The sequence below is a fragment of the Hydra vulgaris genome, chromosome 10 (genome assembly GCF_038396675.1).
Source record: "Hydra vulgaris chromosome 10, alternate assembly HydraT2T_AEP".
NCBI classification, from domain to species: Eukaryota; Metazoa; Cnidaria; class Hydrozoa; order Anthoathecata; family Hydridae; genus Hydra; species Hydra vulgaris.
Window position 1 is genome coordinate 10,947,501 of NC_088929.1, and position 22,736 is coordinate 10,970,236.

A 22,736-nucleotide genomic window follows, 5' to 3' on the forward strand; every position below is an offset into this window, starting at 1 on the left:
TCACAATTTCAAAGGTTGATCTTCTTTTTTAAGAAAAAAAAGATCAACCTTTGACAACTAAACTCAATGTAACTCCGACAACTAAATAAAACTTTTATCACTTGCTATTTTATCAATTATATCATTTTATCAATTTTATCATTGTTCTAACAACAAAAACCACAAGTGTTAGTTTTTAGTGGAGAAGTTTTTGGAATGGGAAACAATAGCTTGGTTGAGCAGAACAATGTAGAATTTGTATTTGCATTTGTAGAAAGAGAAAGAGATGCAAGCTTACCACAATGAGACAAAGATTGGTGCATGGCAAATAAAACAGGTTAAACAACATTTACAAACCAATGTCTTGGTGAAAACGCTCTTCATGCTTGTCCGAGACCGCATCAAAATTTTCTAGAAAAAAATCAAGATGGCTATGCAAAAAATTGTACTTTTAAAGACATCTTTGCACCTAGGTCTTGATATGCACTCAGCAGTTCTCCAACTTTATCTTCAGTTGGGAATTATCTTCAGTTGGGAGTTTAGACTTATCTTCAGTTGGGAGTTGGGACTTATCTTCAGTTGGGAAGTTGGGAGCTTAGTGTGATCCTAAAAAATTCATGGAATGCTTTTAAGGTATCGCAGATACCTTAAAAGCATTCCATGACATGCTCTGTGTTCTTTAACATTTAGTTTATTAGGAAACTCAGTGTCATTCAGGAGAACTCAAGCTTGTGGACCAACAAATATTCCCTCCTTTACTTTGGCGTCACTTAGAGCTGGAAAACTTTGACACATATTTGAACCCATTGTTCTCTGGATCCATGGCTTTAACAAAGTTTTTTATGAGTCATAATTTTATATGAAGTAGTGGCAGGAGAATGCTTCCTTGACCAACCAGCGGGTTAGATTTAACACTGTGCTGTCCTGGAGAAAACTTTTCACGCAGGGGCCAGTTCTTTTTTTCATAGTACTCTGGTGTTGCCTGGCTGTCCCACAAACATAAAAAGTATTATGCGAAGCCACTCTGCATGCCTAACATGTTTTCCATTTGTGCTGACAATACTTAATTGCATTCAGCAGTATAACCATGTTTCCTGCTGAGTGCAATTCCTTCAAGTCTACTAAGTGTGCAAGAGAGATTTAAATCAAGATGGATTGCTTGTTCTGAGCAATCAAAAATGATGATGTCATGAGTTAAAAGAGCCATTTAAATAAAAAAGAATGTCAGCAAGACCCTAAATGTAGAATGTTGCTTATCAAGTTTGACTTATATACATATTTTATCTAGGATGATAAAACTTAGGCTAAGATGATATAAACCAGTGTTATATTGTTTATAGTGATCGTCATCCTGTCTAGGATGATGAACACTAGATCTTTTTAACTCAACTCATAGGCTTTCATTTGCTATTCTTTGATAGTGGCTATGCAACTTTTCCTGTTTTTTCCTAACAAAGGTACTTGGCTGTTATCTTTTGATTCTCAAAATACCCATAGTCACATGCTTCAGTTAAATGCTTAATCTAGGCATATACTTACACATTAACTCACTTATTTGTCATAAATTAAGGTTCTCTGATTTTTATGTGCTTCCACTTAGCACTCTTAACTTGATCACATTCCTTTTTGTTTTTTAATGTTCTTTTTTTTTTTGCAAGACTATTTTTAATGTTTTATGATCAAATTGACTAAACTCTATCTATTGATCCCCATCCAATATTGTTTTATTGGTGAATTTAATGCTCATAACACTAAATGGCTAGGCACTAATACCACTGACCTTGCTGGCTCTAAAATATAAAATTTTTGTCTTTCTTGATCTCTTACTCAGGTTTTGCGACTTTCCAGACTTTTTACTACTACCTTCATGATACCTTCTTTCATGATTTTCTTTGTGACAGTCCTACACCTTAACTCTTTTGTCTCCTTTCTGATAAATGTGCCTTTTAGGTAATTTCCTTGGTTCAGGAAGGCATGGATGATTTTATTCATTCTTTTAATTTTATGCCAAGATTTCCCCTAACTCACAGTTGTCAACTTCTTGTGCTGATTCACAGTTGTCACCTTCTGGTGCTGAAATTTTTTGAAAAAAACTCTCTTGCTTGACAGATTGTTAGACATCCAGATTACACTGACTTCCATCGCTAACCTTATTTCTTTATTAAACTCATTAACAGCTTGTGATGATATCATTCCTGTCATAGTCTTATACAGCCTCATCCAGAACTTTCTTCAATATGCTTTGAACTATATAAACTCACAGCGTATGTTTTGTTGTGCAGTCATTCAAAAAACTGTTAAGAAAAAAATGTTTGAGCTAAATATTTTTAATAAAAAATAAACTTGTTGTTTAAGTAACTCTTCTTCTTCATTTTATTCTGTAAAAAAGAGAAGACGAACTCTGAGTTTTAATAATATATGCCACAATCAACAGACTTGAAAATATATCTCATGTGCAATTGATTCTCAAGAGTTTTAATATATGACACCATTGTAGGACTTTTTTAAATATACTTAAGTATTTTTTATCAACAATCATTTTTATTTGTAATCAGCAAATCATATTTATTTGTATAATTTTTCACAAAATCCCAATATATATATATATATATATATAAATATATATATATATATATATATATATATATATATATATATATATATATATATATATATATATATATATATATATATATGCGCAATTCCATTTTTAACTTACATTACACACACAACAACTTTATCAAATATTTGCATATTTAAACTGTAAATTAAATTTTTAGCTGATTTTTATGAAAGCTGTCAGTCTAAAGAATAAAACAAGCTAAAAAGTTTTGAGTCTGGCCAAAAGAGGGCGAATTTATTACCAAAAATGCCACTTACGTTACGCAGAAAACAAGGTAAAAAAAGTGTTGCAACTTTTAGGTCAAATATTTGCGAACCATTAATGCAGATCATGTTAGAAATTTTTACAAGATGTTGAGAATTCAATACTAATTACAATAATAAAAAAAAAATTATCAGAGGTGACCGGCTAAGAAAGATATACTTGTTTTCTTGATACTAGGTTTTTAACTTATGTTACATCACTTACATTACCTTGCAATTATTTTCATGGAATTTTTATATCTATTATTTCGTGATAGATTTTTTAGAATTATGTAACAAAAGAATGGCAGTTGTATTCACTCATTCATTCAAAGTAATTAACAAAAGTAATTTTCAATAACTGGTGACTCTCTACTGACAGATTTTTTTGTTGATATTAATGAAGTTTTTAAATTGTTAACACTTATTTTCCGAAGCAGAAGAGCAACTTAAAAAATTACATTTGGTATGACAACTTTATTAATTTTTATTGAGTTATTCAAATAAGAAAATGTTACAGTTACTCGAAAATTTTACTTACGCTTATAATTTTTATGTGCCGGCTTAATTTTTTAAAATGCTGCTAACTATTTAATCTCCCCTGCTAAATAAACAGGAGGGGGTGGGAGTCTTAATAAACGGGAGGGTCGGAAATTTTTCTAAAATCTAATAAACGTTATTAATAACATTTAATAAAATGGGAGGGTCAAAGTTTTAAAAAGCTTAAAATATTTTTATTGGTTGGTTGTTCATATTTTTATCTAATATTGAGAGAAATTTTTTCTCAAAGTAAAAAAATAAGAAAATATTTTATATTGCTTCAAATTATTAAACAGCGGCGGAGGGGGGGAAGGGGGGCCTAATAAGCTCCGAGGATTTGGAAAAAAATTATAAAATTAATAAACGCCTACTCTTGTTTATTCAGCTGGCGAGAGTACATTCAAATCTTTTTAAAAGATTTTGACGCTAAAACTGCTCGAACAATTTTGAAAACACCAAAGTGGATAGAATCAAAATATTTAATTTCATTTAGTTTCAAGAACGTGAAAAAAGGTTTGTTTGCTGTTGGTTGTTTTGTGTTATTTTTTTTGGGGGTGCTGAAATATGCGACATACTTTTAATGAGAGAGGGGTGCATGCATATCTGATCGTTTGTGACAGGAGGCAAGGGTTAAAATTGACAAATATTGGGTGACATACTTTATGGACGCCCCCTTAACTCCATTTACAAACCATTTGTTTTAGGAAAACAAAAATATAAAGTGAATAAGAATATAATTTAAAATAAAAATGGTTACATCCTCTTATTTGTTTTAAATACTAAATACGTCATGGTGAAGTTTTTTCCACTATGATCTGGCTCTTACCGACATAAAAGTAGTGGGATTTAGAGATATCTTTTACTTTTTTGGCTTGCTGGATAATTTAAGATAGTTTAAGTGCACAATTGCGCGCTGACTTTTCTTCCTCTGACAAATATAGAACTTTGACATTTATGTCTTGAATAGCATTCACAAAATCATTAGCTGATTGAATTTCAATTTTTCCAGACTTTACTCTGTTGGTTGCCAAACGCTTTACAGTAGCCCCAACGTCATCGACAACTCCTTTGCTGTGCATTGCTGCAAAAAAATGCTAAAATATTATTCTGTTAAATTTCTTTTTAAAGTGCATTATCGCTAAAAATGTGAATTTCTTGGTATTAAATGAAATAAACTCCAATAACTTATCCAAATTTACAATTAAGGAGGTTTTTGTGTGATCCAGAGAGTCAGATGCAATGGTGAAAGATTTTTTTGCCAGATAGCTGCAGTTAAAAGAGAAATTTGATTTTGGCCATAGTGTACTGCTTGAGGCTCATTCTGGCTAAAACACTTAAAATTTTCTGCATAGTCAACCTGAAAAGTAGCAACATTCAATGATGGATTCATGGATTTAGTAATGCTTAGTTTAAAAATTTTAGATTGGTTACCCTTGATATTGGCATGAGTTGTGAATTTTTCTCTCATACTCATATGTGAGCAATCAATTCTTTACCACTTCCAAACTTTTTAACTTTTTCGATTACAGCGTAATGCTTTTCATTTGGTTTCTGCCATTGGTACCAAATTGATATATAAGTGATCATGTTTAAAAAGCTGGTACGCTTCTTTCATGGTTAAAATAAGGTGACGAATTTGGATCTTAATCTTCTTTCCACTTTCAATTACTGATACAAAGTCCCTAACATTTGGAGACAGTCGAATAATGTCATCTTCGCAGTAGAACCTTTTTACTTTTATTTCTACTTCAGTTAAAGCTGGATTATTCACGCTATTTAATGGAAGAGTAGTTTCTTTGTTGAATGATCCATTCAGCAATGTGGCTAGGACTTCGTAACGTTGTACCGTAATCATTGCCCAAAGATACTTTGTATCTTTGGGCAATGATTTTTGGACTTTCTTGAGCAATTTCCCTTTTGTTTGAACACTCATAATGGTAGAAAAATTAACTGTTTTTGCAAAATCTTTCTTTTTGATTCTATACTTTCGGACTCTTTCCTTTATTTTTTCTCTGTCTTTCTTTTTTTTTTCCGGATCTTGTTTTATTCGTTGACGATGAGCTTTTTGGTGATCAGCATTCATATATTTTTTCCATTTGGAATCACGCTGGCGATAAGCAGCTTGATAAGTTTTAACTCTCTGTTTAGAACTTTTAGCCATTTTAAAATGCAAAGCAAATTTTGCTAAGTTTTGCTTGAATAACTTTTAATTAATCAAAAGTTATTGACATATAAAGAATAAAAAAAAAACCTTTAGGGAATTGCGATGTAAAATAGTTTTCATATTTATAAACAACCGTAACTTTAAAAATCTTTTATTTTTTTCAAACCCCTTGGGAGTTGCGATGAAAAACGTTTTTTTATGTTAAAAAACTTTACGAAAAAAGCGCTAAAACTAGTAAATAAATGTAGTTTTAACTTACGTTGCACAAATTCAAAATTAAAATGTGCCTTAACTAAGCATCGTTATTCAAAAATCTTAATGTATAAATATAAGATTTAATATTCTTTCACATATAATATTACAAAATTTAAGTTTTCAAATTAAATTTTAGAAAAAACAAAACTTGATCATGTTTTTGTTAACTTACGTTACATGAAAGTTATTTTATTATTTTTTTGAAATATATTTATTTTTTAAAGAAAAAAATCTGACAAACAAGAAATTGAACATCTTAGCTCCATTATCACTTTAAAATATTTCGGAATATACAAAAAAAATCATGGGTAAAATAACATTTTACAGTGGTATTTTTTTAACATGCATCAATGAGAAAAACTGTAACTTTCAGAACCATAAAAATGACTTAAATACATTTATTTTAGAACTAAAGGTATATTTTAAATAAACTTTCATGTGTCTACATCAATTATTCATTTGTTAAAAACTGACAAAAAAGTGTTTAAAATTTGACTACTTTTTCAGTTTCCGCCGTGGAATTGCCCATATATATATATATATATATATATATATATATATATATATATATATATATATATATATATATATATATATATATATATATATATATATATATATATATATATATATATATATATATATATATATATATATATATATATATATATATATATATACATAAATTCATATACATAACTTAAACACTCAAACTAAACTAAAATTCAGTGTACTACTGCACTAATTTATCCATTTTAACATTTTTGTTAATGTATGAGAGAATGATCAAAGTAGTTTATAAGAAAAAAATACCTTTTCCAACAACTTTCAATAACAATTGTCTTCTAAATCGTTTTTCTAAATATATAAAATAAAATATCATTAATTCACTGTAATATAGACATTTTTAATGTATGACACATATGACAATATAAATTATAATAATTAAAAAATTATTGGCAAGTTTTAATGAGAGCTTGTTATAAATACAAAATGTGTAATGCATAAGCCTTATGGGATATGAAAAGTCAGTTTTTATTTGTTTTCAAATTTTTATTGTTTTCATATAAATAAATATTCTTTAACTACAAAACTAATAAACTCAAAACAAAGTCAAAATTTTTTGATGCACAATGATGTAGAAATGTTGCACAAATGTTATAGAATGTTTATTTTGATTCCTGTTTTTAAAATAAAAAAATGGTTTATTTCTTTTTTTTGTTTACAAAAAATAAATGAATAAATAATTTTGTTTTATTTCGAATTAAAGTTAAAATTATATTTAAAACTTTTTATTTAGTTTCAATATTTATTTATTTTCTATTATTAAAAAGAAATGATTAATAAACTAAAAATTTTAATTTTTGCAAAAATAAAAATCTTGGTTCAGGGAATTTTGCTGGCAAATTTAAACCCCCTTGCAATTGGGGGGATTGCATATTTTTGGACCACTGGCGAATTGCCAAGTAACCCCAATTGGGGTCATGACCCACAGGTTGGGAACCGCTGCTATATAGCATACAGTGTTTCCAGAAAAAAAAGAAAAAACAAATATAATGAAAGAAAAGATTGCCGCATCATCCTGAACCCTCAGTCAATGTAGCATCACTCCTTTGCGGCACCAGGCTATGAGATAGTCGATGTATGTACTGGATATTGCCTTCAACAAAAATGAAACGCAGAGTTAACAAAATTTGGTGAAAAATGTAACAAAAATCTTAATAATAACTGCGAAAAACTTACTATGAAAAACGATACTGAGGTAGTGAAAACTTGGTGTAATTTTTAACAACAAATTAAAATGAAATGACCACTTTAGACATACCATAAATAAATCGAGTATAATCCTAGGCATGCTAAAGCAAACATTCAAGATACATTCAATCGCATTTCCTATCAGCGCAAGGATCTGCAAGCAATGTTAGAGGTAAATAAATCAAGATTGTTGAGGAATTCACAAAAAACCAAGCAACATATAATTTTCTTACAAAGGAGTAAGAAAGTTATAACTTAAATAATGCGTACAAAAAGGGTAAACGAATACAAGAGTTGATTAGATAAGTTTATTGTTGCTGAACAGGCAACTGCTAAAGTCTGCTAGATAGACTTTATGAGAAATTTAATATTTTTGAATATTTTTTCTTATTGCAGATAATTCTATGTTACATATTAATAAAAATAAAAACGCAAAAAGAAATTTATTTAAATTCAAAATAAAAAAAATTACACTAAAATCAGCAAAACAAAAATGAACAAAAAAGATTTGTTTGAATTAAAAAAAAAAATGCTTTCATTTTTTTAGTAAGCACTTTTTTATGCGCTGGCAAATTTTTATGCGCTGGCAAATTTTTTTGCAGGCACATGGGCGAGTGCAAAAGGGCTTGAGCATGGAAGCGCTGCCCAAGACTGGTATATATATATATATATATATATATATATATATATATATATATATATATATATATATATATATATATATATATATATATATATATATATATATATATATATATATATATATATATATATATATATATATATATATATATATATATATATTGGTCATTTGCCGGATATATATAAATAAAATTGCATTGCATTCTTGAGGCAATTTAAGTTAATTCTTTTCCAAAAAAATATTTCTACATTCATACTTAATTGTAATATTTATATTTAATTGTAATCAATTTTTTTTTATTATTCTGATTAGCAAGCGTATTTTAACATGTTTATTTTTCCTTATAATATAACCTTCATAATATAATTTGTAACATATCTTATAACTTAACCCTTTATAATATAACCCTTTAAAATATAACCTTACATTATAACCTTACAATATAACCTTATAATACAACCTTACAATAATTCCTAAATGATTTTTAAAGTAATATATCAATTACCATTATTATTTCTTTTTAAAAACAAGTTTTTAAATATTTAAACATTAACAAAAATTCCATTATAATTGTGTGTAGTATTTTTAATCAGAAATCATAATGCTTATTTTGATGGTTATCACTATATCTTGCAAATTATAAATTGTTATAAATTATGACCATAAAATAAATTACATAATATAGATAAAGTTTAAACAAATAATATTTTTGTTTTACAACTTCATACTTTAATACATATATGACTAATAGAATTATATATATATATATATATATATATATATATATATATATATATATATATATATATATATATATATATATATATATATATATATATATATATATATATGTATGTATATATGTATGTATATATATATATATATATATCATTCTATTTAATACATATATTTAGTTTAACATATATGATTTATATTAAGTTGCAGACCAATCAAAAAAAAGATTTTTGTTGCAAACCAATTATACAGAGTTTAGTTTGAAATACAAAAAATATATTGTTAAATCAAAACAATTACCAATATATGAAGAAGACTTTAAAAAATTGATTACTTTAGCATTTAAATGTCTGTCACCATCGGATGCACCTAAAAATATTTACAGCTTTTAACAAACAAAAGAAAATTGCATGCTATATTTTTAATTGTTTATTAATTTAATAATTGATGTTTAAATAAAAAAAGATTAACAAACAATTTTCACCATAAGTTATATGTAATAATACAACATAAATTAAAAAAAAAAAACTTAATATGTTTTTGTTAATCTCATATAGCATTAGGGCAGGTCGATTTTGGAACTGAAGTTTTGGACTAGTTGAGAAAGATGCCTAGTAATATAGTATTATCATTTATAAAAGCTTTTTCAACAAATTTTAATAGTTTTTGGAGCATTTGAATATTTTTGGTGAATATTATTGATATGATTCAAGTTTGAATGTAAATTTTTATAAGTGTTGAGAGAAAATATCTTTAATCATTTCAAAATACAAATGCTTGAGATTAATAATGAAATAGTTATAATGTTTTAAAAATAAAACATTTTTTTATAAAAATAACTAATTTTTTTTTATAATTAATATAGGAAATAATGATTTAATAAAAAAAATTTATAATTTTAATATATTTCTATGAAACTTTCTCCTAAAGTTACTTTTAAAAATTAGCTGAAATTTTTGCGCTCGTTCAAAAATAAATAAACAAACTTTTAGATTGATAATTGTTTTTAAAGTCGTTATATTTGCTTTAACATATGTTATTTACAATAATATGTTTTAATGAAATGCCTAAAACCCATAAAGTTGTTTTAACACGTGGCAATTTTGCTAAAAAATTTGGTGGTCAGCCTTCACCTTTAAATGAAGCAGAGCCACCAACCATTCGCCAGATTATTCAATACAGCTATTTCCTTAAAGACATCAACCAAGATTTAAAAGATTATGACATTGCAAAAATTATAGCAATTAATGTGATAAAAATATGGCACACTGTGAATCCAAAGTTACCACTATATGATAATTATTATGTGGTAAAGTTAATAAATAAACTATGCTTCATGAAAGCAAAACAAATTAACCGAAAATCTCTTTCTAAAGTGAAGTGTAATAACCTTGAGAAGAGTTTAGACACTCTTTTTGATATTTCAGCTTGCAAATGTAATCTACCTGTTCGTTTGTGTAATGATAAATTTGTAAAGTGCTTGGAAGACAATTGTCAAACACAACATATAGTTTGCACATGTCCTCTTGACAGAAAGGTTGAGATCATTTTAATATTAAAGTCATATATATATATATATATATATATATATATATATATATATATATATATATATATATATATATATATATATATATATATATATATATATATATATATATATATATATATATATATATATGATAAGTGCTAATATGACATTTTGCAAGAGATGTGTTTGAAAATTTGATTTGTTGCTTGACAAAATATAACAAAACTGCATACTTATCTCAAAATGACCAAATTTTGCACTTATAAATTGACCAATGAATAAATAATATAAATTGTGTTTTTATTTTAAAAGATTCATCGTTGTTTTTCTAGGTTCCATTAGAAGATAGAATGTATTTGAAAGATCAGAGAGCAAAAATAGGTCCTAAGGGGTTGTTTCAACTTGGATCCATTGATCGTAAAAGTGTTAATAAGACAAACAAAGTTTCTGCTAGAAATAAGAAATGTCAGAAGCAGGTTTTAAATGAAGTTTCTCAACAAAAAAGCAATACGTATACATCATTTGATAACAACATGGAAAGGTTGGATGCAGCAGTAATGAATGATGATGAACACTTGAAAAGTTACAGTAATAAAATAAGTGAAGTATTAAAGGTATATGTTGTCATATAATGTACTTTTTTTATTGTTATGTACCTTTAATATTTTCATCTTTTTTTGCTTGAATGTTTTTTATAGACTCCTGTTAACTTTGACAATGAACATTGTTACAAACCAATTAGAAATATATCTGGGGCTTACAATTTGTTTAAACCATCAAGATATGCTTTGGAATTAATTAGGGCTGATGTTTCATCAAGTATTGGGGCTAGCCTTGCTAATGCTTTCCTCTTAGATTTGCAGGCTGTGGGCCTACTTTGGCCAAATCTTAATTTAGATACAGTATTTATTGATAAATCAAAAATTGATAGAGAGAAAACTAGAGTGAAAAGTATAAGTCAAGATAAGCATATGGAAGATATTAATAGCATAATATGTATTGGAGTTGATGGAAAAGTTGACAAAGACACTTTATTTTACAGAGAAGTTAAGTATCCAAACGGAAAAATTAATTTAAGAAAAGATAAACAGTCAGAGCACCATTTAACTTTTACAGTAGAGTCTGGGTCTGAAATTGGATCATATCTTACTCACAGAGTCATTCCAATTAAAGGTGCTACAGGACTTTTGTTAGGAGATGAAGTTGCTAGTGTCTTAAATGAATTTAAGATTGCTCATTCTCTAAAAGCTATCCTCCTTGATAATACTGCTACTAACACTGGTTGGAAAAGTGGGCTTGTAACAGCTGTAGAAAAAAAAATTAATAGCAAATTGCACATTATTGGCTGTTCACTTCACCAAAATGAACTTCCCTTTCGAGCAATTTTGAAGCATCTTGATGGAGGCACCAAAAGCCCTAATCTTTTTAGTGGTCCAATTGGAAAACTTTGTGAAAATAACTATCAAGATCTCCCTCAAGTTGACTTCATAAAAATTAGTGGCCATCTAGATAACATACATTTTCATGAAAAGACATTAAAAGATTTGAGTTGTGATCAAAGACTTCTTCTAGAATATGTTCTTGGAGTTTCAAAGGGAAATGTTGATCATAAATATGCAAAGTGGAAAATTGGACCATTAAATCATTCAAGATGGTTAACTTTGGCAATTCGATTATTGTGTATTTGGACAAGAGGCACATATCTACCAGAAATGCAAGATAAGCTTCAACAAATTATAAAATTTATTGTGCAAGTGTATGCAGTTAGCTGGTTTGAAATAAAATTGGATAATAAGTTTCACAATCAGCAGTTATACATTTTCAATATGATTAAAAGAATCAAAGAACAGTCTGAGGAAATCAAAACTATCGCATTAAAAAACTTGCAACACAATGCTTTTGCTTTGCTGCCTGAAAATCTATTGTACTCCATGATGAAATCAGATGAATATAAAGTCAGAGAAGCTGCGACCAGAAAAATTTTAAGTATCAGGTAAATATAATATTATTAAAATAAAGTAGTTCATTAGGAATTTAATGTTTTACTCTAAGGTGACAAATGGAAAGAGTCTTAATAACCGGTTGAGCATTTTTGGAAAAATTAAATTGTAAACCCTTGAAAATTTTTATCAGCAAGCAGAAAAAACAAGTTCTAAATTACTAAATGCGCAATTTCGGATGGGTAAAATTTCAAAACTGATAATGCGCCGGAACTTTAATTTGACACCTTGGTCTAAAAATATAACAAAAAATTAATTTATTAAATTTTGTTTTTAAAAAAAACTTAAACAAGATCAAAAAAAGATTTTTATTTTTAGAATTTAAATTTAATTCATTTAGAAATATGACGGTGCATACAACAAGATTAAACAAAATCACTGCAATAAATACTGATGCATATCATTGGTCGGATTTAGTAGACCTTTCTCAAACAGGTATTTGTGAACCAGCTCTCACTGAACACATTTTATCTCAGCATTTACAAGAATCATTGCTTAATGGAACGAAGTTTGAGTTACCGGTATTGCCTTCTCATACTCAGAGTGTTGAGAGAGCTGTGAAAATGACATCTGAAGCTTGCCATACAGTGTATGGAATAGAAGCAAGGCATAAACATATCATTGCAAAAAAATTAAGTCGTCAAAAGAGACCTAATTTTTCTTCAAAGGGTTCATATTGTCAAAAGTATGATGACGTTGTGATCTAAATAAACTGTATTTTAACAACAAATAAAACTTTTTTCTTGAAGCTTGTTTTTTTTGTTGTTGTTTTTTTAATAAGAAATATTTAAAAAAGCAAAACAACAAAGTTAAAATTGAAACTTGTTTTTGTTGCATTAGCTTCTATAATTATCTGCTGTTTTTAAATATTTTTTTATTAACCCCCTCATATCGGCTTTTATAGTAAAACTAAATTTTATTTCCTCAAAAATTGGCTATCAAAAAAACCTTTATTTTTTGTTTTTACTTATTATCACGTTAGTTTGCAACTTTCTCAACATGTCCAATGTTAAAATCTAAAAAAAAGTTAAAAATCGACCTGCCCTAATATAGCATAACTAAAATGATAAGAGTTACTGTTGAGAAATGGATAAAAATATTTTTAGTTTTGTCTGTATAAAATAAAATGAAATAAAAAAGAATAGAAAAGAAAAAGAAAACAAGACAAAAATATTTTCGATTAGCCTTTTCGATTTTGATCAAATAACATCATTAGATAACATGAACATCAATGTATAAATTTAGTAGAGTAATTCTTTAATCTTATTGTTTAAATATATTTTCTAATATCATGGAATGATAACTAATTATTTGAGTTTTATTTACTTCTCTTACAAAATAGATTAAAACATTAATTGAAAAGATATACAAAATTAATAATAAATGTTCAAAAACAAATTTTATTGATCTAAAATAAAACAAATCCTTATAGAATTTGTTTTATTTTAAAATAATATTTATTTTGTCAATCAATAAATTCAGAGGGATATATAACTTTATAAAATCTCTCCAATATATAAATTATCCCTTAATTATAAAAATTATTCCTCTAGTAAATTACATTTACAGAGCTTGTTCAAAACTAAAAATTAAGAAAAAAAAATTTCTTAAGTTAAATTGTTTTATTTCAAATTCCTTTTATCAGTGTGAGAAAAAGTATCAACTTATATCAATTTGAGAAAAAGTAAATCTAATTGAATTCAAAATAAAATAACAATACTTTCTAAAAACCTTTTTTGTAAAACCATAAATATTAATTGGCTTTTTCTTCTTTTAAAAATAAAGAAATATTATTCAGCTCTCAAACTCCTTTATCATTTTATTTTAAAATGTAATACAGAAATTTGTTCAAGTTGCATAGCTTATTATGTGGGTGAAACCACTTGACATTTGAGCAAAGCAAGTGACAAGCATTTAAAGTTTCAAAACATATTGCATAATTATAATCATAGATTATAAATTTATGGCATATTTATAACCATATTTATAATCATATTTAATAAACTGTTTCAATTTAATATAATAAAAGTTTTTGAAGAGCTATTTTCTATATAAGATATTTGAGATATCGCATATTTTTTTAGATATAAATATTTTTTTAGGTTCTATAAACAGTAGGCTTCCAAATTTTTAGAACTTTACTGATAAGATACAATTCAGTAAAAAATTATGGATTTCTAAAAATGGTTGCGACTAAAACTTAAGAAATTGTGCCTCCACTTCAAACCACTGGTAACCTAGGATCAACACTGATTTTAATAAGATTTTTTTTTTTTTACTGATTTAATAGACTTTATTACAGTGATTTCAGAAAAAAAGTTACAAAATCAGAACAATGAAATTTGCACAAAATTCATTAAAAACAATAAAAATAAAGTTAATGTTGTACTTAGTTTTTTTTATATATTGTAATACAAACTAAAATTATTTCATAACCAGTACTAGAAAAAGGTCTGAACTGAACTCATTTTAAAATAGCCCTAGCTTCTCCCTGCCCCCTTATCCATTTACTTTTTAACATACAATTTTTGCCCAGAACTTAGAAAAAAATTGTTATTGAATACTTCTCCTTACACAGTGTGTCTGGTTTTATGTCTGACACATGAAGTGTCTTTATACACAAACAAAAAATTCAACATACACATTTAAAGGGTGTGACAAAAGACAAGCAAGTTATTGAGTGTTCTTTTTATATCTTTATTTTATATATAAAATTAATCATTTCTTAATTTTTGTTGTGCTAAAACTCTTGGAAACCTTAGTTTATATTTCAAAACTTGTATTTAAATGAATCTTTTTAGATAGTAATTAAAAATAAATGGCAAGTGCATCATTAGATCTAACTTCATATTGCAGAGGAAAAGTATTAAATAAAGATTGCCATGAAGTAAAATTTACCAAAATCAAGAAAATTAAATGTTTTGAGGAATTAACAGAAAAAGATCAAGAACTTGTGCAATTAAAATGTAAAGTAAATCATATTTAAACTATTTTTTTGATTTAATACCTGGTCATAAACTTTGTACAGAATGTTGAAAAACAATTTATTTAAAAAAAAAAAAAAAAAACTATGGAAGCGATTCATGTCAACATAAAGATAAAGATGTTAATGAGACTCACATTTTAAAAGAAAACATCAGTTCAAGCATTAATGGCCTTGGTTGTTCACCTCTAAAACTAGTTCACTAGCTCAAAACAACAGGGTCGGCAATGCAAAAAGAAGATGAATAAAATCCACACTTTAACAAAAAAGAAAATTAATTAAGGATGAACCAAAAAAAAAAGAGCTGTAATGCAAAAGTAAACAAGACTTTGAATTATTAATGGAATTAATTAAAGCAAAGTTTGATGTTTCTTCAAAATCAGAAAAACCTGGGCTCCTAAGAGTTGGAACATTAATTATACACAAAACTATTTTTCTGCTTCCCTAAGAATGATAAAAGCTGTGAGGTATATGAAACAAATGCATGGCATGATGGCAGAACCATCTAAAAAAGAAGGAAAATCTATCAGTACAAAATCAAGTTCATGAATTTTACCAATGAGATAAATTCTCTCAAATGTGTTTAGGTATGAAACAGTATGTCCCAATCCAAGTTGGTCGTAAAAGACAACATTTTCAAAAAAGGCTTCTATTAGTTAATATAAAAGAACTCTATTTAGAGTTTATTAAACTTTCCATTGACCTTAAGATTAGGTTTTCTATGTTTTATCAATTAAGACCAAAGTGGTGTATTCTTTTTGAAGGGGCTTCAGGTCTCTATTCAGCATGTGTTAGTGAGTACCACCAAAATGTAAAAATTTTAACATTAAAAATACCAGATATTTTGAATTATAAATACCTCTTGACATAAGTTGTGTGACTTAACAAATTGAGACTGCATGTTGCACAGTTGCAATAATTGCTCAGATACCAACACACTAAAAAAGTATCTTACTGTTGTTCTTATCAAGTTCATAAAACAGTAAACCAGTCCTTAAACACTTTTACTTGGCTACATAAAGAATAAACATGCTGGGTTCCAATAACGCACGATTCATGCAACATTTCATCTTTAAAAGTTCAATTAACAACTGGTAGATGCTATGAGCTATTAGCTCAAGAAATAACTGAAATAATATAAAAACATTTGTAAATAACATAATTAAATAACAACATAGCAAAATTATTATAAATTTGATTTATTTGTTTTACGCTTTTATAGTTATTTAGCAAAAATTGATTTTAAATTTATTTAAAAGACTCAATGTTTATATTGATTGTTTATTGCATAATAATACTTTTTATTACATAATCAATTTGGCATTCTGTTGACAAGTCAAAAACTCTTATAACTTGGTTTAAGTTATAATGTAATTTTAAACATGGTAATCAAATATATTAAATAAATGAGGATCGCGTGGAATTGTAAATGGATAAGAAAAATTGTTACAAATTTATAATCATGATATTAAATATTAGGTAAACTAGACTTAAAGTCTTTTTATTCATTTTTGTTTACCTAAAAAGCTAATCTTTTTACTATTTAACATTATATCAGAAATTTATCATCTCTTACACTTCTCTTTACACCATGTAAAGAGAAGGGTAAGAAATGATTAACTTTATATATAAAATAAAGATATAAAAAGAATACTCAATAATTTGCTTGTCTTTTGTCACACCATTTAAATGTGTAATTTGAATTTTTTGCTTGTGTATAAAGACACTTCATGCGTCAGACATAAAACCAGACACACTGTGGAGAAGTGTTTAATAACAATTTTTTTCTAAATTCTGGGCAAAAATGTGCATGTTAAAAAGTAAATGGACAGGGGGTAGTGGGTAGGGAGGAGCTAGGGCTACTTAAAATCTGAGTTTCATTCAGGCTCAATTTAAGACTTATTTCTAGTACTGATTATGAAATACTTTTAAATTTATAAATACTCTGTATTAAAATATATAATACAAACTAAAGTACACAAATAAATCTATTTTTATTGTTTTAATGCATTTTGTGCAAATTTGATTGTTCTGATTGTGTAACTGTGAATACGAACCATGAATACCCACTTTTTTTTTTCTGAAATCACTGTGAAAAAGTCTATTAAATCAGTAGAAAAAAAATTCTTATTAAAATCAGTGTTGATCCTAGATTACCGGTGGTTTCTAGGATCAACACTGACAATTGATATTTGAAAAATCTATCAAAGTTTTACTGTAAATCTAAGTTGTATACAATTAAAAAAACTAGAATGTTTTCTGAAATTTTGTTTTTGGAAAAGTCAGAAATTTCAAATGACCATATCTTATGAACCTCAAAAGATTTTTTGCTGTAAATTTAAGGAATTCCTTTCAACATTTTTCCAACATGGGTCAACTCAGAAAAATCTGAGGTTGCCCATGTTGGACCTTGGTCCTCTTGGGATGGAATGAACCACTATCATTAATTTATTTCAAAGTTAGCATAACTACAAGTTATGCTAACTTCAAATAAAAATCATTGCCATGTTGAGTTTACATTTAAAAATATAGAAACAACTAATTGTTTATCTTGTAAAAATATAGTTTAAACTAATGACAGAGAGCTGTATCGGGCTCTACTATGTTGACATTGGTAAGCTACAAAAGGTTAAGATTGTTATAATACAAACTCTGTAAAGAATTTTACAGAAGGTGAATTAACTAATTTCTGTTAATAAGCATTTCAATGGTTTGCTACTCTATTTGTAAAGTTTTCACCTACAATGCATACATAACTAGTTGAGGTTAAAATTAATGACTGTGTCTTTTGAAATTGTATTTTGCTTTTGACATTATTAGACTCTGGTGATAGAGGCGACCTAATACAACATAAGAGGTATACAAGATAAGACTTAATACAAAATAAGAGGTGGATTGTCATTGCACAGTTAGCACAACACATGTTAAACTTGTTTAAAAAATCATCTTAATTCATTTTAATACTTGTTTAAAACATGTTAAACACGTTTTGTGCCTACTGTAAGGTGGGTTGTAAATACACAGTAAAAACAAAACATGTTGAACATGTTCAAAAAAACAACTTACTTCATTTTAACACATGTTTTAAACATGTTAAACATATTTTGTGCCTACTAGGAAGTTTCAGTCTTATACAGTAGATGATTTATCTTTGATATGGTTTTAGTCACACATCTTTAGACTTTCTCTATTATTACGATATCTTTTTTAAGATGAGGAGACTAAACCTGGACTCTAGGTGTGAACAAATGTATGCAAGATACAAAAAGCTTTTTTGAGACAGGTAAGTATTTGGATTGCAATTAAAAATGTTATTCTGACTTATGTTTTGACTTATGTTTTGACCCTTGAGTCATTGGAAACAATTATTCCAAGGTCTAATTCAACTATAAATTCTTCAAGTGTACAACTTTAAACTCTTCAAGTGTACATCATCTGACTGACAACAGGTTCCATCTGATGGGTCATTGTGTATAAGTATGTCATACGGTTTTGTTTTAAATGTGGAAAATAAACTTGTTAAGAATAATGAAAAGAATAAAAAAAGTAAAGATTTTAATTACAACAAATTTAATTATAAAGCAAAATACATTATTATTTAAATAAATTACATAATTATAAAGCAAAATACATTACAAAAAAAAGAAAAATTATTAGGCAAAAAAAACTATTGGTGCAAATTAGGAAACATTATTATTCAATGTTATCAATATAATTATTTGTACTTTCATATTGGTTACAATGTTATTGATTTTACAGTTAAAATCACAGATATAATTGGTGAGGATATTGCTTTAACAAAAATACAATTAAATTTAATGATAGCTCCTATGCAGTGAACATTCATTCAAAAAATGTCCAGTATTTAATGATATAAAAAAGGGATTGGAATTAAAGTATGACAACTAGCAATCAATGGTATTTGAATTAAGGTAAAGCAATCATAAAGTACTTCTACACAACACAAGACAAGCTAGCTTTTTTCACAGAGGTTAACAATCAAATAGAAGCAGAAAAATAGAGATCGTTACTTGTCAAATCATTTATCAAAATTACTTTAAAGTATTTGGTTTATAATTCAGTTTTTGAGCAAATTTGTAATAGAGTTAAACCATTTGACAAATGATTTCTCAAAAACTCAGTGAATTAAAGACTTTACAAAAAACTTCATAAAACATCGAAAGAAATTTAACTATTAGGATACATTTAATTTAACTATGTCATATAGTTTTTACATATAGTATATGTACTTGTATTAATACTAGTATATGTAATATATTCTTTTTACATATATATGTAAAAAAGAATACTATATATATGTAAAAAATATGTAAAAAAGAATACTATATATAGTATATTTTAAAAGTTTTCTAAAGTAGCATTAAAATGCTAAAAAAAATTATTTTAAAAAAATTACCCACCAGATTTAATAACTTCAAATACGAGAGGTCACAATTTGAGGTTTCATAGACAATTAATTAAAAATCCAAAGAGGTACTATTTCTTAACAAACCGAGATTACCTAGGCTCCGTACATTGTCATTGTACATGTACACAGTTATTATTAAATAAATAAATAAATAAACTAAAAAATACTTTTTTCTTATTTTATTTTTCATTTTTCAGTTGCATTTAGGTTTTATCTTTTTTGCACAATGATTAAGTACTTATTTGTAAAAAATTATGTTATGTTATATTTGTTTTGTTTTTTTACATTTTACAAGCGTATCGGTGAACCACGTGTTTTTTGCATCTGAGAACATCAAGTGTGGAAAAAGGGCTCATTGCTATAAAATAGGAACCTACTAACGACCCGGTCTACGTTTTTTTTAAAACTCAAAATCTTATTTTAAGTTGTATTGTCTTCGGCTTACTATAAATATAGATTAAAAGTAATCTTCGAAAACATTAAGTAAATTTAAGTGATTCAGCAAATCGCTTAATGTAGCTATAGTCAACTCTCGATATCTCGAATAGTTGATACCTCGAACTTTTGAGTATCTCGAATTTTTTTTTGCAGTCCCATGGACATAAAAGTCCATGAGGGTTTGAGAGGATTTTAGCCTAAACGAGTACGTTTAGGCTAAAATCCTCTTGATATCGTAATATGAAAACTTAATGCACACGTAATATGATGTCTTAAAGCACACTATCATCATGAAGTTGTGCGTTTGCATCTCAAGATATTCGATAATAACAAAGCCCTGCCAAAAAATGTGAATACTTCAAGAAATGAAAGATTTTGTTTCTTCATGGAATGCTGTGTTGAAGGAGACTGTCATCAACTGCTTTAAAAAAGCTGGTATCAGCATAAAAAAACAGGAGTATTAAAGAAGTTGATGATGATCATCCTTTCAAATCTCTGAACGAAGAACTTGACCGTTTGAAAGTTAAATCCTAGTGCCGTCCAAGAAGTTCTCTCAGCAGAATTTTACATTAGTTTAAATTGCGAAATGTAGTAACCACCGGTTCACATGCTATTGATACTGAAATCATTGCTCAGATTTTAAAACCTAATTTTGAAAACGACGATAATAAAGTTAAAGATAGCGTTGAAGAAGGTATTGACGTCGAAGCTCCGCCACCCCCTTTTGATATTAAATTACAAAATGCTTTTGAAGCGCTTCAAAATGCTTCATTATACAGGTCAATATACGGAAATGAATTACAACCCCTAGACTAAAACTTGTGGATTTAATGAAGTTGGAAAAAATGGATATATTTAAAGCATTATCAGATAACAAATCTTTTCCAAAAGTTGTAGTTTTTGTTGTTAATGATTTTTGTCAAAAAAATAACTTGTTTTTTAATGAAGGTCGGGCAATTTTATTTATTTTTAACCCTTTCTTGATTTCTCCAACTTTCGAAGGTACTAACTTTTTTCCCGTTTCCCTTTGTGTTCGAGATATCGAGAGTTGACTGTATATTTTTTCAATTATTTTGCTCAGATTTTTGCTTTTAATTAAGTTCTTTAAACTTTATGTTAACTTAAAAACTTTTTTAGAGGGTTGGTGGGGGGGAGTAATTTGCATATAGAAGAACTAATAAACATGTTACTCGGAATAACATCAAATGAGTAAGCGCTGCGGAATAACATCAAACGAGTTCTTTCTTTGCTGATCTTGGTTTAGACTTGCAGTAGACACAAATTTCTAATTTTTTGTTTCAAACGTTTTTACAGTTTAAAGCAGTTAAATTTGGTTTGTTTTACATTTGCAAGATTGTAGACTTAAAACTACAAAATATGTTCGATAAAAACTTTAAAATGGCTAAATACTTGAGAAATCAGATATTATGATTAAAGACCCCCAAGAAATTTTTTTCTTCTTTTTTCTAAAAATTTTAATATTCACAGTTCAATACGTTCAATGACATAATTAATTATTAATTAATAGCATAATATATAACATAACATAGTTTAAGTAGTTTCAAAATATAATTATACTGCTTTAAATATAAATATGTTGTCATAAAGAAAACTCATAGAAGACTTATTATCGAGCACCTTGTTTAAAAGGAGGTCAGGACTTCAGAAGAACAAGATTTTTTTGAAGACATTGGTGACATAAGAATTTCGTATTTTATTAAAAAATACTAAAAAATTTTGATTAAACACTAATATTACATCATTTCTGTCTACAATAGTGGCCAAAAAATTAAGGCACGTCAGAAAAATTAACTCATATTTTGATATGTAAGTTACATATTAAATAAATGCAATACAAAATGCAAAAAGAATAAAATAAAATATTGTTAAAAATTATCAGTAACTATCATTATTCAATAAAATAAAAGTTATAGCTTCAAATTATAGCAAAAATACAGTTGAAATAAATCGAAAGTTATATTACAATACTTGATCGGACATCCCCTATTATCAAGCACTTGCATTCTTCTTGGCATACTCTGCACTAATCTTTTGCAAAACTCTGATGTGATAATATTCCAGCAGTTCTTGATAACATAAAGATCGGGTGAACTTCAATTGAATCATAATTTAATATTATTATTATCAGTAAACCACTTTTTATGCACTTTAACTGTGTGAGATAGTGCTGAATTTTGCTGAAATATGCTGGTTTGGGTTATTTTCATATGCAACATCATTTATCTTTCAGCACCTAGAGGTTCTTTTTTGCATTGACTTTTTCACCTTTTTCAAAGACATGCATGCCACATCGACTTTTTGCTATGATTGCTCCCCATACTATAACTGAAAAAGAATGTTGGACTATTTTTTTAAGGTACTTTGAAATCAGGCGCTTTCCCACAGGTCTTTTAACATA

General features: G+C 27.2%; 1 protein-coding gene across 2 annotated transcripts in view; it reads right to left on the reverse strand.

The window, feature by feature from the left end:
- Nucleotides 1–22,736, reverse strand: part of LOC100200656 (mucin-4) — a 106,511-nt gene that overhangs the window by 78,036 nt on the left and 5,739 nt on the right. For both annotated transcript variants that reach the window (XM_065807243.1, XM_065807244.1), the window contains exons 2-3: nucleotides 9,237–9,305; nucleotides 6,617–6,661 (exon numbers count right to left, since the gene is read on the reverse strand). In XM_065807243.1, the coding sequence (XP_065663315.1) occupies nucleotides 6,617–6,661; nucleotides 9,237–9,305 (114 nt within the window). The remainder of the gene's footprint in view (nucleotides 1–6,616; nucleotides 6,662–9,236; nucleotides 9,306–22,736) is intronic.